The following is a 17959-nucleotide window of genomic DNA, read 5'->3' as shown; positions in this document are numbered from 1 at the left end:
TTAGATCCAGTGTAGCGGCGATATATCCATATAATGGGAGAGACGGGGCAGCGACACACAGCCTCTATATAACGCATTATCTGCCACGAAACTAGTTAATTTCATCAATATTTTGTTATGAAATGCTAGCGCTATTAGCCTCTGAGTCCGGGCTCGTCCGTTATCAACATCCGGGGTCTGTAGGTTGATCTACTACCTCTGACCTGGAAGATGTCTCTGAGCTGCGCGCGCACCCGCGACAGCGCGGCTTGTTTACCTGTAGCTGCTACTGCTAGTTTGACCCCGGATGTTGATAACGGACGAGCCCGGACTCAGAGGGGTATAGCGCTAGCATTTCATAACAAAATATTGGTGAAATTAACTAGTTTCGTGGCAGATAATGTGTTATATAGAGGCTGTGTGTCGCTGCCCCGTCTCTCCCATTATATGGATATATCGCCGCTACACTGGATCTAATTTCGTCCGAACGACGCCGAATGACACCAAAGTTATCTGGGTGAGTAAATGATCATATATTTTGCCAGAAATAAGGTCCAGGTTGTAAAAAACGGTAGTTATCCTTTAAAGAAGCCTGGGTATCAGACACCGGTGATGAGATTTAGGATGCGCTGTGGGCGCATTGCTCTATCAATGCTAGACTTCTACTTATTCAGTTTAAAGTCATCCACCAGCTACATTTCTTCAAGACCAGGCTGAATAGGATCTTTCCCTCTGTTTCTGCTACCTGTGATAAATGCAAATCAGATGACGGGACTCTGGCTCACCTTTTCTGTTCCTGCCCTAAGCTTAGGATCTTTTGGGATGACATTTTCCACTTGTACAGTGTTATATATAGTAAACAGTTGATCCCTGACAGTCTTCTGATAATATTGGACTTTTCCAACTTTTCTCTCACTCTTCCCTCATCACTACAACAAGTCCTTATGTTTGGTATGGTCGTAGCAAAACGAGTTATCCTTAGAGCTTGGAAATCAGTTTCCCCTCCTTGTTTTAAAAATGGTTGAGTGATATGGTTTCCTGTATCTACCTGGAAGAAATTCGATATACTCTGTCTGACACTCACCACAAGTTCCTTGAAGTCTGGGGACCCTTTATTGCGCACATTCGTAGTGATAAACTTCATCCCCTGGATTAGTTACACTGGACTATATTATTCTGTCTCATTTTGTTTTGTACTGTTTGCATTGTGCTTTGTACAACCAAGCCTCTCCTTGACCTCTGACTCTGTCTTGGACTTTAAAATCTACCTCTGTACTCTTGATTCAGTATGTGGACTGACATGTATAACTATAATTTTCTCATGTTTATATTATTGTGGGCTGGCAGTTTGTTTTGTCTCGTCTTGTTTTGTTCTGTTTATTTTGTTCTACATCGTCTGTTTTTTTTGTGGTTTAAACTTAAAACTTTATAAAAAAAATATATATATAAAAAAAGTGTCATCTCTATACAACTCTATACATGTGGTTGAATGTTTCCCTATCCGTATTTAAGGGTTATTCCATATATAAGAATAAACTTGTCAATATTGAGATTTTCCATTCTTTTATGCACCTGGGACCATACCGACTGGATGCGCTTTAATAAGGGGTTTATTTCTCCATCTATTTGCCTCACCTGTGAAAGGACTTCAGAGGGTTTCAAAGGGGCTGTAATAGATTTCTCTATTTGTATCCAATCCAAGTGAGAATCGTATTGTGCCCAATGTTTCACTAACTTGGCCGTTCCAAATGCCAAATTATATTTTCTAGAATTGAGAGTGCATAGCTTCTTAAAGCTGATCCTCTGCCTTTTCCCGTTCCATAAATAGTGGAGATAAATAGTAATACTTGTCAGGTATATTAAGTGTTAACATTGTTGATTGTCATTAAATTAAGGGACTATCACCATCTTAATGGTATTTATTTAACCCCACAGGGTAAGATTTATCATTTTCCACCTGTCCAGATTGGTGCATGTAGGTCGCATGTTAATATCAACAATAGTCCCTAAATCTGCACTCAATTTCATCTCCAAGTACTTCACGTCCTCTGAAATCCACTGGAATTGGAAAGCACAAACAACTGATGAAAAACATGTTCTAGAGAAAGGCATGGCCTCCGACTTGTGACAATTAATTTTGTACCCAGAAATGTCTGAAAATGACTCAATCCTGCTTAAAACTAGAGGTTTAGATTTACCAGGGTCTGATATCAGTAATAAAATATCATCTGTGTACAAAACTAATTTGTGTTCACAACCCAAAGCCCAGACCCCCATAATGTCTGTCTGCTCTTATTGCTGCAGTAGGTGGTTCTACAAATGAAACAAGAAGCAGAGGACTAAGAGGATCTCTTTGCTTTGAGCCTCTTGTAAGGTTGAATAGAGGTGGTCATTGGTCACAACAGATGCTTAAGGTGATGAATCATTTGAACCCATTTTAAAAATCCCTCCCCAAAGCCAAATATTTACAATGTATGCATGATAAAGGCCCATTCCAGCCTATCAAAACGCCTTTTCATGTGTCGAGTGAAAAGTTGCCCTAATGTGAATGCTCCTGTGTATACACCTGTCAGTACGGGCACCAGTATACCAATATATATTTTATAATATTTTTATATATTATTTTATAATATTCTACAGGCCATCTTTCTACCCACAATGTTTGCCAGGAGGACACCTTGCTACGGATGATCTGACATGTCTGATCAGATCCATGTGAACCCTTTTGTACTCACTCCTGAAGGTAAGGGGGCAGTGAGGGCTTGTGAAGTAAACCTCACCACAACACAGCTACAATGACACCACTGGAGGTGAGAACAGAAACAAAGGTATTTGGTTTGCTCCGTTCTTTTTCCTTGTCTATTTTATAAGCTAACACTGGAGGGCGCTATTGTGACAGATTCACTGCGGTCTGCCCACTGAGGAAAATGGATGTGTGAAGGAAAATACCAAACTGGGTGGCAGGACAGAGACAGACAGAACATCTGGAAGAGGATCAAAACTGTACATTTTTAAGTGTAAGAATCAAACAGACAAAATATTTGTAAATATTAAGTTTCTTGTTTGTTTTCCTTTTTTCTTTTCTTTTTTTTTTTGAGGGAATGAATGAAATGCTTTTTTGTGACAACAAAAGACAACAGGTGCAGTTTGCCAAAAAAATGGCCACTAGTGTGAGGTTTGAAATTCATTAGTGAGTAAAAGAAAATGCTTGCTGCAGACCACTTTTCATGCCATTAGAAATGACTTTTTTAGACTTTGTCTGAGCATCCTGTAGCACCATGATTCTGAACCAAGAAAGTGACTGTAGCAGACATTCATCTCCACTGCAGATGGCCTAAATGCTGTAGTTAGCATTTGCTAGTTTCCAATGAATATTACATTTCTAATTAGAACACTAAAGCTAAAGTCTGTGGTGTCATTGCTCTTTGTTCTGGGGGGGAGAAGGATCAACTACTCTGTGGCTTCGTGACGTTTTTTAAGCTTTAGCACACTTTTATTTTGAAATATATCTTGATCCAACTATACTCCTGATGAATCTACTGCTTGATCTGTGTGACTTCAGAGTATTTATGGAAACATCTGAGAGACTAAGAGCACTGATAAAAGCCAACCTTTAACAGCTAACTAAGGTTAAGATGGTGGAGGGAGCTGGCCAGTGATTCGTGGTCAGCATTTCTAAACTCAGACACTAAACACAAGTGCAGTCAATTAAATGTTAGCTCACCTCACATGTAGCAGTGTTTACATGTAGCCACTTAATCACATGTGGGACAGACACGAGGGCTTTGATACCATAAGATGCGTCACATCCTCATGGAGTAATGAGATCACACAGATGCTCTGACTTTTCCCTTCCACACACTGTGTTGCATTGTGGTTATGGAGGTTGTGTCCACCTCACAGTGATGTGATGTAGCAGTGAAGAGTTTCATGTTCCAGAGTCTAGAGATGGATTAAATGTTGAGTAAATGTCCTGCACACTTTCAGACTCTGAGCATGATCAGACTAAATGTATGTGGACTCACACTTAACCTGGTCTATGGTATAAAGTGACTCACTGCACTGTTGAGGCTGAATTTACGTTTATTTTCATTTCAACATGAACCAAACCTGCAGTCAGCCAAGCAAAACAAGATGACTCCATATCACTGAGGTTATTCAGAGATCCTGTGCCAGGTCAGTGGTGAATGGAAGTACATGGTTAACATCCCACAGTGGCAAACACACATGAAGACAGTGACACACTCAACATAAACCTTCAGCTTGGTCTCCATTGCAAAGTTGCACCTGTTGTCTTGTTTTTACATTCTTTGTTGAATTCAGAAACCCAAGACTTGAGATGAATAAAAATGTTAAATAATGGAGTTTAAAAAAGATGATTATTAAAAAAAAGTATAGTAAAACTATATAAATAAATGAGGTGATGATATTTCTGTTTACTTTAGAAGTTATTATACACTGTATGCTGTGATTCTTATCTGGGAAACATTAAAGACATTCATAGCCAGTCTGACAATTTTGTCTCTTTATTGAATCAGTTAACAGGAGTGAGTAACGTATACATGTTAACTATCACATAGAGAATGAGTGACATTTGAATTCTTTTAAAAAATGTAAATATTTGACATCAGATAATTCACAGAAATAAACAATAAAAGTAAATATATCAGATATTTGAAAAAAAACTTACTTCTGTCATTTTGTTGCCTTTCACACAAAGATAACAAATTCAGACTCAGATCAAACTAGAAATATTTCTTATGTTCTTAACTATTACATAAACTCCAAGTACACAAAAAGTTCTTAAAATATTGATGAGGTCAACCTTAACATACAGTGAAAGCAGATTGTTAGTATCTACTATGTTTGTTGCAATCTCAGTGAAAGATGAGCACTATTTGCAATGACTTTCTCTTATATCCACATTGTAAGCCATAGTGGCAAAATGTCTACATGTACTGACAATATCTTCAACCTTGTCATCTTATAAACAGCATGTGACTGTTTCTGATTTTGAGTGAAGAAAATCACATATGCAATTAGATTTTTTTTTTTTTAAAACACAAACAAAATGAATCAATTAGGAGTAAATAATCACATCAACTTTAAAAACACAACTTTCTGTCTGATTACAGCAATGCAATATGCAGTATTATGTAATACCACTGACACGTGTATAAAAAAATGTAATGTTTGACATCAGAAATATCACAGAAACAAAAACAAACTTATCATCCTTAATCAGCAAAACAACTTTCTGTCCTACTGTGTAAAGACTGACTTTAAAAAAGTACACTAAGTGTAAATATTTGACATCAGGAATTCCACATAAACAATGAAAGACTATATATCAGATATTTGACAAAAAGAAAAACTATTTTCTGTCACTCTGCTGACTTGGTTAACTGTGTACATCTTTTTCACGATGACATTCATCGATCACACAAAGATTATAAATTCAAACTCAGATCAAACTGGAAATATTTGTATGTTCTTCACATGTTAAATGACTCAACGCATAAAATAGCTCTTGAAAATGTTGATGCAGTCAGCATTACTTACAAACAGTGATTATTACAGCAGATTATTTTGGTTAAACGTGTTTATTGCAACCTCAGCTAAAGTTAAGCAGTATTGCAATTATTTTTTTCTTATATCCACATTGTAAGCCATAGTGGCCAAATGTCTGTGTACAGACAATATCTTCAACCTTGTCATCTTATATACTGTATGTGACTGTTTCTGATTCTCTACTCTTCTAAATATCTATGAAAGGTAGATGAGTACCTTTGTACATATGAGGAATGTTAGTACTCTCACTTGATGTTGAATGTCTTTTTCAGACTCTCCTCTGCCTGCTCGTATGTGATATTCTCCCAAGTTTTTGGAATATCAGCAGGCTTTGCATAATATGCTTCTGCAAACGCTTTGTTGAACTTTGCCAGCACATATTTCCAGTAGTCTGATGCCTGAAGGCTTGCATCTGGAGGAATCTTCCAGTCTGGGTAAATTTCTGTGTAACGCTTGTAAGGGTGCCATTCGAATTTTGTGGCAATGGAGAAAAAACTAGCCTCACTGATCACCAAAGAAGAGCAGATGTCAATGACAAGGTTTTGTGTTCCAGCCCATTTGCATCTACCCAGACCCTGTGGTCGATGTAGTGAAGTGTGGTGCTCTTTATGTTCTCTTCCTCCTGCCTCACAAGGCGCTGTGCAGAATGGACACTGTTTACCACAGCCGATCATTTGTGACAAAAGCTCCTTCTGAGGATTCACATGAAGAGATTCTAGTTTCATTTGGATGCTTGTTTCTTTGAACTTCTTCCTGAGAGCTTGTTCCATGTCCTTCACACACTCAGTGAGCCAGTGAGCAAACTGTTCCTGGTCAGCATTGTTCAGGATCATGAAAGCACCAAGAGCATCCTGGGAAATTACCAGTTTATCACCAAGTTTCTGACAGACATTCTCAACAAATGTCTTCAGGTTGCCACTCTTTTCTGTTTTAGCTTTATTGATAGCAATATTTATGCTGTTGATTCTTGACTTGAGATGTTGATCTTCAAACTCAAACATTTTAGACCCATTTGAGAAATGTTTCAAGATGCAATCAAGAACCCATTCGTTGGCATACTCCTCATATGAGCAAATGTAGCTCTGATACTTTCCAAAGTCCTTCTTTGAGAGCAAATCCAGTAAAATTGAATACTGGAAGAACATCCGTGTGCTGAACTCAAACTTTGTCTTCATTTCACCAATGATATCAGGACCCAAGGAACGGTTGATGAAGTCTTCGATTGCAGGCCTCAAACAGCGTTCTGTGAATTCTTTTGCCTTCTTCTGGCACTGGTCTCGTTCATGGAACACATCCTTAAAATCATCACAAAAGTTTTTTTTGTTTTGATTCAGACATCTGTAGGGATCATTCTCACACAGGAAATCTTTGTGCATTTTCTGAAACTGTCTGGCTGCAAATCCACAGATGTGCTGTTTGAGAGGAACTTCAAACTCGATCTCTATCTTCAGATTCTGATTGTTTTGCAGCCTCTCATCAATCATGTGTAGGATCTCCTGGATGTAAGTGTCGTGGTAGTTGTTTTTTCTTTCCACTTTGTCAGTCACAAACTCTGTGCAGTCCATGATGATGCGGTCAGCTATCTTTTGTAAAGCCATTACGTGATCTTCAACATTGAAGAATTTGCTGACTCCGTGTTTAAGCTGCTTGTACCATCCTTCCACAGTATATTTGAAAGGCACCAGTCCACAATCTTGCAGACTTTTTTGACTGAACAATTTAGATGCACCACCGCCCCTGTGTGACAGATTGACTCTCAAGTCAGAGGTCACTCTTGCGATGACATCTGTGACCTTTTGCTCTGGAAATGATAGTTCATTCAGTGTTTTATTCCACATCTTATCAAATTCTTCATCCAGCTCTTTGTCTGTCATCTTGACTTTTTTTTGCCGACATTCTTCAATCAATGCATATACTCTTCCCTCTAACTGTTTTTTGTGATTCTCCTTGATTCTGTCAATTTCTGTCATACTCTGTCTGATGTCAGCTGCTGCTGTGAGCTGATTAGTTACAGAGTTTTCCATTTCTCGTCGAAGGCTCTTTGCACTGTTCACAAAGTCTTCTCTGTATCCTTCAACTAGGTAGACGTGACCCTCTGTTTGCTTGAAGTACTCTGCCAGATTTTCAAGAAGCTTCGTCTCCCATTTAGACAACACAACACAAGCTTCACTTTTTAACTGAGTGAGAAAATCTGACATGTTAGATGTCTCAGATTTTCCAGCAACTGTGCCAAAGTTGGAAATTCTTGTTTCCGCTGCAGTGACCCAGGTGTACATCTCTTTTTTGAATTCCCATTCCCATTTGTTGAATTCTGTGCACAGCCTCATGTATGCATCAGCCACCAGGCTGTTTCTGAAGCTGAAGATGAAGTTTTCATGCTTCACTGCATTCCACAGGCTTTCTGTCCACTCTGTAAACTCCAAGATATTATTAGCAGATGACTCACAACTTCCTAACATTTGGATAATGTTTTTCTTGAGCTCATAAACAGCCTCACTGTACCCTGCATTGACTGGTGCCATTGGTGGGTTTCCATTCCAGAGACCAGGAACGTACCAGTTCCCAGTCTCTGGACTGTACTCCATCACATCAGTGAAGCTCTTGTTCTCCTCTTTCTTTTCCATTTTGGCTGCTGCCTGCGTCATCTCGTTTAACTGCTGCAGGAGCAGTTTCCTGTCTCGTAAGTTCTTCTCATGGGCTGAAACATCTGACACATTCTGGTGAACAAACTGACATTTGGGCTTTTTGCCCACCTCTGTCATCCTGAGAAAAGCATGCACCACTATTTGTAGGATGTCTTTCATTTCTGTTGAGTTCTCCATTGCAATATTGATAATGGTGATATCACTCAGCCCCACAACAAGTGTTGCAAGCTCATTGTCGTGCTCGTAGCTGTTGTCCAGTTGTGCGAGTTCTGGTGACTTTAAGCCCTCAGTGTCAATGATCACAATGAAGTCACAGTTGAGAACTTTTTTAACATCGTCATTGACTCTGATGAGCAACATGAAGGCACCTCGAGTGCATCGACCACTGCTGACTGCAAACTGCACTCCAAACATGGTGTTGAGGAGAGTGGACTTCCCTGTGCTCTGAACTCCAAGAACTGTGACTACCAGTATCTTGTTCTTAGGAGACACCAGGTCATTGAGCTGAGAGAGAACATCACTCACCCATCTGAGAGGTATGTTGGATGCATCTCCATCTACAAGCTCAAGGGGAAATCCATCAAGCAACAATCCTGCACATAGTTTAGGCAGATGCTGTAACTGTTGACGTGATGGGTCAGTTTCTGGAAGGGAAAGTGAAGCTTCATAGATCTGACCCATTTCACGGAAGAAGTGTTCAGTCCCCAGTGAGCTGTTGGAAAGCTGTCTGTCAATCTCTTTGATTTCCTCTTTGTTCTCAGAATTTTTGGATTTTTCTTTGTACTGCTCCCTGAGGTCAGACAGTTTTTCTCGAGACAAGTTATCGAGGTTCATTCGCATCCATTTCAGGAAATAGGATCTCTCTGTCCCTGGGCTTGATATTGCATTGATGAAACATGTCATTGCATTCGACATGTCATAAGAGTTCTGTTTTTTCCGAAGTTTTTCTTTCTCTACCTGAAGATCACTTTTGTACTTTTCTATGTTTTCAGACCCAACTTTTCGAAGCCGAAATTCTTCCTTCTCTAAACCAGTCAGTTCCTTCCATATTTGACCTTGCAATGGTAGCTGAGTTTCTTTATATTTCAGGATGTCTTGAATTTCTGCAGTGATGGCATCAGCATTGTTCTTGGCACTCTGGCACTCTGGACAGTCTTCATCAACCCAGATTCCCAGTTCATGGGCAATGTCAGCCATCTGCTCAATGCCCATCTTCATCTTTGAGTTCTCAAATACATCTCTGACTGTGATTCGCAATTTTTTGACAAAGTCTGCATCATTCATGCGCTTAGCTTTTAGAAGGATGTTGTTGTTAGTCAAGCTCAACTTGGTTGCTACCTTCGTTAGAGCATCCTTACTGAAGCATTTAGTTTGCTGGTTTCCCACCAAGAAGATCTCTGCCTTGTGTTGTTGGTTCATAAGCAGCTCACAGTCAGAGTCTAAATTGTCAAAGAACACAAAAACTGCTGCAGATGTCTGACACAAAAAGGAAAATTGTGTTTCAAGTGAAGCAATGTCCCCACGAAGGTTAGCTACAGCTACCGGCTCACTGAAAATGTCCATGTTTTTGTTCCCACAAGGAAGGTACCAAGAAATTTCAGCCAATCCATTGGATATTCTCCTTGGACTGTCACCACACTCCATATCACGGTGAACAAAGGTGTCATGGTACTGCTGAGAATTGCTCAGAAGCTTATTGAGGATCTCTGACTTGGACAAGGAGCACTCACCCAGTCTCACAAAAGATATCATTGGAAGTTCAGAGACAACAATTCTGTCTTCAATAAAGCCTTTGGATTCTGAAAGTGACTGAGGTCTGTGCTTTTTAACAATGTCTCTCATGGCCCAAAGCATGAGTGTGCACTGCTTTGTGTCACAATCAGGGAGCAGTAGAGGCACAGAAAACTGACCCATGGACATTTTGAGAGCCATTTCCTGCTGTACAAAACCATCAGAGCACAGGAAGAGAGCAGTGATTATGTCGAGGGGGTTCAACATATCATCTGAATGCTGATTATTAAACAGATTATCAACATTTAATTCTGTCTTTCCTGATGCACCATCACAGGCTGACTCACAACCAGATACACATTTCACATTCCTAGCTGTCACATTAACCATCATCAGTTTCTTCAGAAAATACCATGGAAGGTCTGAATTACACTTGGCAGGTTCATCAGTGATGGTCTTCTCCTCAATCTGCAGTATTGTGCTCAGCGACAGCTTCTCTTTGTAGAGCTGCTCCAACCCCAGATCCTCCAATAAACTCTCCAGTTGTGTCTCTGTGGATATAAAGATGATTGTTACTTCTAGCTGTGTTATAGGTGTCACAGTTTATTGACACATGAATGTCATTTATTACACAAGGTCAAAAAAAAAATGTCAATTTCGCATCTCGTCTTTTCGTTGGAGCTGAAGTATGCTACATACGTCATAATAGGATTACAAAAGTAATTCAAGTAGTGCATGTTAAAGCACCAAATGACTCAAATAGTTTCTTGTTGAATCTTTGTTGCCCAGCAGCAAGGGGTTAAAGATAACATGTTAGTCAGTTAGGTAATAAATCTGCTCATCCACTTAACACTTGTGTGCGTGTCCATTTGACCTTGTGTAATAAAAAATAAATTAAAAAGTTTAAATTTAAATTCAAACCTGCTTTAAACTGACATACATATATTTTAATATGAGGAGTAATACTACACCATAACTATGTTAATTAAAGTTGAATAATGGCTTTGAATTTTGTTTAATATCTTAAACATTGATCCACAATAAAGAACATATTGATTGTGATTAGTTTGACATCAGTTATGAAACAGAGACTGACAGATCCATCTATCAATGAAGGCTCTCATGGGTCTTTAATGAAATAGCTAATGTAAGGGTTTACTCAGCCTTTACTTTTCAGTACCACTACAGACCTGCTCATGGCATTGCTGGTACATATTATTGAGGTATTACTTATCATCTTTGGCTGTCAAGGAAAATGAAATGAAATAAGAATTAGCTTAATTTTTAGGATTTTTGGATGTTCATGGTTTTACATGATGGCAGTCACCCATACTTTAGTGACCATCAATTAATGTCTCTTCAAACCCACATCGCCCTGAGAAGGTCTTTGTGTTGGTAGACTACTGGAGTGCAGGGGTCTTAATATTACTTTAATTTTACTTTTCGAGTTTTATTTCTATAGGATTGTATTTGATTTCATGTAATATAATCCTCTTGTTGCCCCTACGTGTCTGAATTTATTTTGGGAGTGCAGCTTTTGCACACCTTAAAGGATAAGTACCGTTTTTTACAACCTGGACCTTATTTCTGGCAAAACATATGGTCATTTACTCACCCAGATAACTTTGGTGTCATTCGGCGTCGTTCGGACGAAATTAGATCCAGTGTAGCGGCGATATATCCATATAATGGGAGAGACGGGGCAGCGACACACAGCCTCTATATAACGCATTATCTGCCACGAAAGTAGTTCATTTCATCAATATTTTGTTATGAAATGCTAGCGCTATTAGCCTCTGAGTCTGGGCTCGTCTATTGTCAACATCCGGGGTCTGTAGGCTGATCTACTACCTCTGACCTGGAAGATGTCGTCTCTGAGCTGCGCGCGCACCCGCGACAGCGCGGCTTGTTTACCTGTAGCTGCTACTGCTAGTTTGACCCCGGATGTTGATAACGGACGAGCCCGGACTCAGAGGGGAATAGCGCTAGCATTTCATAACAAAATATTGATGAAATTAACTAGTTTCGTGGCAGATAATGCGTTATATAGAGGCTGTGTGTCGCTGCCCCGTCTCTCCCATTATATGGATATATCGCCGCTACACTGGATCTAATTTCGTCCGAACGACGCCGAATGACACCAAAGTTATCTGGGTGAGTAAATGACCATATGTTTTGCCAGAAATAAGGTCCAGGTTGTAAAAAAGCGGTACTTATCCTTTAAGGTCAACAGGTGTGTAGGAGAAGACCGAGGGCCGAAAAAGACTCCGGCACACTGTCCACTTCACTTGCAATCAAGTTTATTAACAACGTTTCGGTACTTATACCGTCATCAGGTTATCTTTCAAGACAATGGGGGAAGCTGTCTTAGGTAGGGTCGTGGACTCGGGTGGCCCAATCAGGCCACACTGCAGAAAGATGTCCCTCGATATGCCATCAAACACACCTGCACTAACAAATCTACGCCACTGAATGACAAAAGTAACAGTATAACTATAATACAAAAGTAGGTTAGAGCTTCAATGAAAATGTACTGTATGAACTGCCTAGAAAAAAAGAAAATCTCTTGTAAGATAACCTGATGAAGGTCTAACTACTGAAACGTTGTTAATAAACTTAACTTGCAAGTGAAGTGGACAGTGTGCATGTCACACCACGGTGAGGGGTGTCTTATCCTGGGGTTTTCTGTCTCGTGAACTTCCTGTTTTATTTGAAAAGCAACTCTCCTCTCGTTTCAGGTCACTTGCCTTTCCTCATGTTCCACCAGTCTGACGTCTTCCCTAATCCCTAATTGTTTCCACCTGTGTTCCCTTACCTGACGTGTCTTATATTCTGTGTCTCCCTTTGTTCTGTGCCAGGATGTTGTGTTCGTCACGCACCCCAGCTTTCGTCCACAGTCCTGTTCACGCCATGTTTCAAGTTTGTATTTCTTGCTTCCTCTTAAATGAGTGATTTTCATTGGTAATTATTTTCAGTGAGATTCTAGTCAAAGTTCATAGCCATTTGTTTGCCTCCGGTAGAGTTCCACTTTTGTTTCATTAAGTTTTTCATAGTCAGTCGTGAGAGTAGTTTTGTTTATAGCCTTTTCCTCCGGTTGGTCCGTTTCTGTTTTATTATCCTTTTTTCTTTGAGGTCGTTTTTCCTCAATTTTGTTAATGTTCTGTTCCTTGTTTACTTAGCCTGCAGAATAGATATCGTGTTTCATAGCCTATTTGTTTGATCGCTTTGTTTAAGAGTTCAAGTGAAGAAAACAAATTTCACAAATAACGCCTGCTCAAATTGCTCTAAATCTGCTCCTGAGTCCTCCTTCCTTGTCCAGGCCTGACAGTGCGGGAGTCTTTTTTCTGAGTTTAATTCGAAAAATAATTCTTCATTTTTTATGCACTTGTGATTTCCTTTAACTTACGTGTGTGTGCAGATGTTACAGCTGGCTTGCTTCTTCTTCCATTCCTAAGTTGTGCAGAAACCTGCAGAGAGTAACACACCCCTGGACTCAGACCGCTGAGAGTCAGGTCGTTTGTGTCCGTTGTTTTCTCTTGCACAATTTCTCCCTCATGGCAGCACGTTACAATGTAACTCTCCACTTCACCAGCAGGGGGCTCCCATCGCAGAGAGAGTGACTCACTGCTGACCTGATAGACTGCAATCTGCACAGGAGGGCTGGGCTCTGTGGGAATAATGTCATAGTTTCACTTATAACTGATAATTAATGTTCTGTCAGTGTTTGCCTGCACTTTGAGGTGCAGTTTGACCGCCAAGCACAAGAGGTGTGGTAAAAGACAATGACCCATATAATCACTTCATGCACTTTGAAGAACATTTTACCACCTCTTTATTCTGAAATGAACCTTTACAACATAAATTCAGAGCTTACCTCTTAGTAAGAAGTACATGTGCATATGTTGAGTACAAAGACCATTCAGACAACACTTTGTAGTTTTAGTTCTGTTTTTTTTCTTGTATTCATTTGTTTTTCAGATTTACCTGTGATGACAGACAGCGAGGTTGCTGTGCTTCGATTTCCATTGTCTGCAATCCTTGTGATGCTGAAAGTATACTCAGTCCCAGGAATCAGTCCCTCAACCTCCACAGTGCTGGAGTCGTCTCTGATCAAACTGCCTCTCTGTGTGTCGCAGGAGTAGTTTAATTCCAGTGTATACTTAACAGAGTCATCAGTGAGTGATATACCAAAGGAAACAGTCTTCTGACCAACACTGAGAACTGTGATTTCTGGTGGAGGGACATCTGTCAAAAGAGAAGCGCAATTAATCTCAGTATATCTCCACACTACAGCATGTACTTAGTCATTACATTGGATCAGTTATTGACACACTTACAGTCAGTCTGTGGTGTTGGTGAAGTGTCTGTTCCTTCCTCACAGCATGGCTCAGAGAAGGAATCAGGTGCATCATAGAAGTCCTTATTAAATGAGAAATAATGGCAGTGTATTATAGACAATATTGGTAGCATAACCCATTCAAAATAGCTGAAAACGCATATTTGGCATATAATTTTATTATTATATTTCATAACTGTTTACCTCCTCATCAGAGCACTCCATTGTAAGGACACTCAGGCACCTCACACGTGGTCCAGATTATTCAAACTTCCTCTTCCTGAAAGTAACAAGAAACAACCCTTTACACAAAAATCACACAGTTAATTGCACTCTGCAGCCTGCCAGACTACAGTTTTGACCAAAACAAAAGAAAAAAACTGTAATCAACCCACTATGGGAGATTCAAGGGCACATAAAATATGCTGAGTCATATTTCTGTTTTAGTGTATGGAAAGCGTGCTTTTGAAAAATAAATAACAGATATAATAAATTATAGCCTACCTTTGTAGGAGAGATTCATCCATTGTAAGAATCCTGGAGTTTCTTATTATTATTATTCTGCTCCTCTTCGATGCACAATACTGTTAGTTCTGCCCCGCAATACAAGAGTCTGTTGCAGGCGTCTCCTTTTATTGTGCAAAGTTGCTTTCTGTTTTGTTTTCCAAGAAATCCATCATGTGATTTCCAATGAAGCTAAACTGACCACGGTACCATCCATTTGAAAAATATCATGAAAAAATTAGCTTATGGGTGCAAGGTAATTTCATCGTCATTTTACAACACAGGGTTGCATAACGAAATGGAAGTTCAACTGCTACATAAATTACTGAAAATATAGGCCAAGTTATTTCTATACTAATATACATAAACTTGTGTATCTGAATTTGCGTCAGGTTGCTGTAAATAGCAGATGATGGTGATGATAATGTGTTAGGCGGCTCATATTCAAAGTGACACACTGTCCATCAACTTTGATTTGGGTGTGTCGAGCGTCGAATCGTGAAGTGAACATGACCGCGGCAGTATTTCCCCCTGATACTACTTCCGGGTCACACAGAAAATAAACAGCTAGCTTGGCTAAAGTGAATGCTGCTGGTAACTCAACCGTCAGCGATGAGATAAAAATAAATTATTGTAACTTGAAATTATCTTCTGAAGGTAAGTGTGAACATGATACTTAAAGTATTTACGCTTCGCCGTAAACATGGCTATTTATCTTAGCTGCTCCCACTGCCTTTAGGCTCAGAAGCTTTAGCTTTAGCTCGTTAGCTAATTCATTTTTGACTGCCAACAGTAGAGAGCGTTCAGCACTCTAAGATCCAGGCCCTGAGCGCATTTATGTTGGATTTAAACGTTGGTTTTGCCCCGGCAAAACATTTAATCACTCCTGGAAGACTGGAGACATCTGTGAGATCACCAGCACAAACTTGAAAATGCAACCTGCTTCTGGATAATTAGCAAAAAAAACAACGTTTTCATGTTTCCCCCTCGGTTTGCATGGGGAACGCTATGTGACTACTCCGTCACAAGTGGGGCTAGCGTGGCTAACATTTGACTGGCCTGTCTCTACAGCTGTTCTCTCACCAGCAGCAGCATCGATACTCGTTTTGTCTGTATTAAAAGCAATAGTGTCCTTTTCGTGGTATGTTGCTGCCACTGGCTGCTGATGTCCTTATCATCACCTAAGGGATGTATATAATAAGTCCATGCTACTAGCAGTGTCGTAATATGGTGTTTCTATAGTTTAGTTTAATATCGTTATGTTTGAATAGTGTCCCTTTTAGTATGGGCTGAAACGACTATTTTTCGTTATCAATAAAGCTGCTGGGGTTTTTTTTGTTTTGTTTTGTTTTTTAAATTCAGGGTTTGGTCTCTAAAATTGTGAAAAATCCCCCAAAACATTCGGTTTACAGTGGTACAGAGAACAAAGGCTGATCATCACATCACAGACCCTGGAATTAGACAGTGTTGAGCACATTTACTTGTATGTTTTAGTGAATATAAGTGTAGTTGTCAATTTGCTGCTGATCGATGGATCACTGAAGGGTCTAGGATGCAGAGCTGAAACTATTTAGAATTTGAAAGAAGATGAATCAACAACCCTGTATGATAAGAGAGGAATCATTTTTTATAGGATAGTTTTATAGGATATTAAACTGGATATCTTTTGGATTCATACTGTTGGTCTGCTCTTGAAGATGGGAATCACGAGGGGCATTTAAAATGTAATCAGCACATTGAGGGATTAAAACCAATAATTGTTGATTATATAAATTGCTGATAGCATGTCTGTATGTCTGCTAAAAGGTGTCATGGCCACATTTAATCAGCTTCTGTCTACCAACTTTATTTTCTCAGCTTCCTCTTTTGACCCGAGCTGCTAAGCACGTATATCTACTGAGAAACATGACGGAGCCACGCAACCCAGGAATGTCCTCCATCCCTCAGACAGCTCCGGTGCACACTGACTCCACATCTCCAGCTGTAGAGATGGACCCAGTGGAGTACACCCTTAGGAAGCGCCTCCCCCGGAAACTCCCAAAGAGAAGGAACGACGTCTACGTCAACATGAAGACTGATTTCCGGGCTCAGCTGGCACGCTGTCAGAAGCTTCTGGAAAGTGGGGGTCACAGGGAGATCTGTGTCCATGGCCTGGGCCTGGCCATCAACAGGGCTATCAACATCGCCCTTCAGCTGCAGGCCAGCAGCCAGGGGGTGCTGCAGCTGGCCGCCAACACCTCCACTGTGGAGCTTGTGGACGATCTGGAGCCTGAAGATCCCGATGAAGCCGGGGAGCCTATGACGCGTACACGCAACAACTCTGCCATTCATATCAAGGTTTTCTACCCTGACCCTCAGTGACCAGAAAAGAGGTGTGTGCATTCGAGGTTCTCTGTTAGTCTTCAACTCCTATTTGTTCCCCCATAAACCAGTAGACAGATATGTGGGACTGTGGCTGTGAAGACCTGTGGTGGCAGCACTAGAGGACTGCAAAATGGAGTACAACATTCAGTGTGGTGGCTGTATGTTTATCATTGAACTGTGTTGGAGTGCTCCAGTTTGAACCTTAGTTGACTGATTATATTATGCTCTTTTGTCGTGTGTTTCATTTGCAAGTTGTAACCGTTGTTGTTTTTCACCTTGCATGTCTTGAAGCAACAGTGGTGTGCCAGGTAAAACCTCAATGTCATTTAATAATTGTAGACATGGTTATGCCAAATCTAAATGTACAAGTGTCTTTAATTTTAAGGCCTTAAGGCTCTGTGCAAGTGTTTACAGTTTCATGTCGGTGTGTTTTGAAAGATACAAGTAATCTGACAGATTGAGGTATCCTACGTTTATATTTCATGCCCATGTTGTTGTGGCAAATGTCCACTAGATGTCAGTAGTGTATTTCATTTGGTTTCAAATCCTTGAACCACCAGTGGTGTTTATGTTCAAAATGAATATGTAATGGACAGCTATCAGAAGGACGATGTATTTGATTTGACAACAATAGAATCTGCAGGAATGTATCTTTAACTATCACCAATGCATCGAGGTGAGGAACATTTGATCAGGATGTTTCTTGAATGACATTAAGACCAGTAAGGTCTGTGACAGCAGCTTGTATTCAGCATCTGAACTGCAGAAGCTCGTTAACTCCACTGATTTGAACAAGACAAATATAATGAATGAAATGGACAGACTTCCC

The 17959-nt window shown here is 40.1% G+C and overlaps 2 protein-coding genes across 2 annotated transcripts; one reads left to right on the top strand and one right to left on the bottom strand.

Annotated features, from left to right (window-relative positions):
- Positions 1 to 4489: 4489 nt before the first annotated feature.
- Positions 4490 to 14911, bottom strand: LOC311252067 (interferon-induced very large GTPase 1). The gene is made up of 6 exons (XM_084344884.1): positions 14767 to 14911; positions 14467 to 14542; positions 14264 to 14345; positions 13911 to 14171; positions 13333 to 13593; positions 4490 to 10477 (listed from the first exon to the last, which is right to left on the bottom strand). The coding sequence occupies exons 2-6, from the start codon at positions 14485 to 14487 to the stop codon at positions 5796 to 5798; spliced, it is 5307 nt and encodes a 1768-aa protein (XP_084201010.1). The 5' UTR covers positions 14488 to 14542; positions 14767 to 14911; the 3' UTR covers positions 4490 to 5795.
- A 383-nt stretch (positions 14912 to 15294) lies between these two features.
- Positions 15295 to 17954, top strand: pop7 (POP7 homolog, ribonuclease P/MRP subunit). The gene is made up of 2 exons (XM_084343760.1): positions 15295 to 15423; positions 16624 to 17954. The coding sequence occupies exon 2, from the start codon at positions 16672 to 16674 to the stop codon at positions 17125 to 17127; it is 456 nt and encodes a 151-aa protein (XP_084199886.1). The 5' UTR covers positions 15295 to 15423; positions 16624 to 16671; the 3' UTR covers positions 17128 to 17954.
- Positions 17955 to 17959: the final 5 nt, after the last annotated feature.

The sequence above is a fragment of the Pagrus pagrus genome, assembly GCF_965226575.1.
Source record: "Pagrus pagrus genome assembly, chromosome: 22".
Lineage (NCBI taxonomy): Eukaryota > Metazoa > Chordata > Actinopteri > Spariformes > Sparidae > Pagrus > Pagrus pagrus.
The sequence above is the reverse complement of the archived record's forward strand: the minus strand, read 5'-3'. Positions and strand labels throughout refer to the sequence as shown.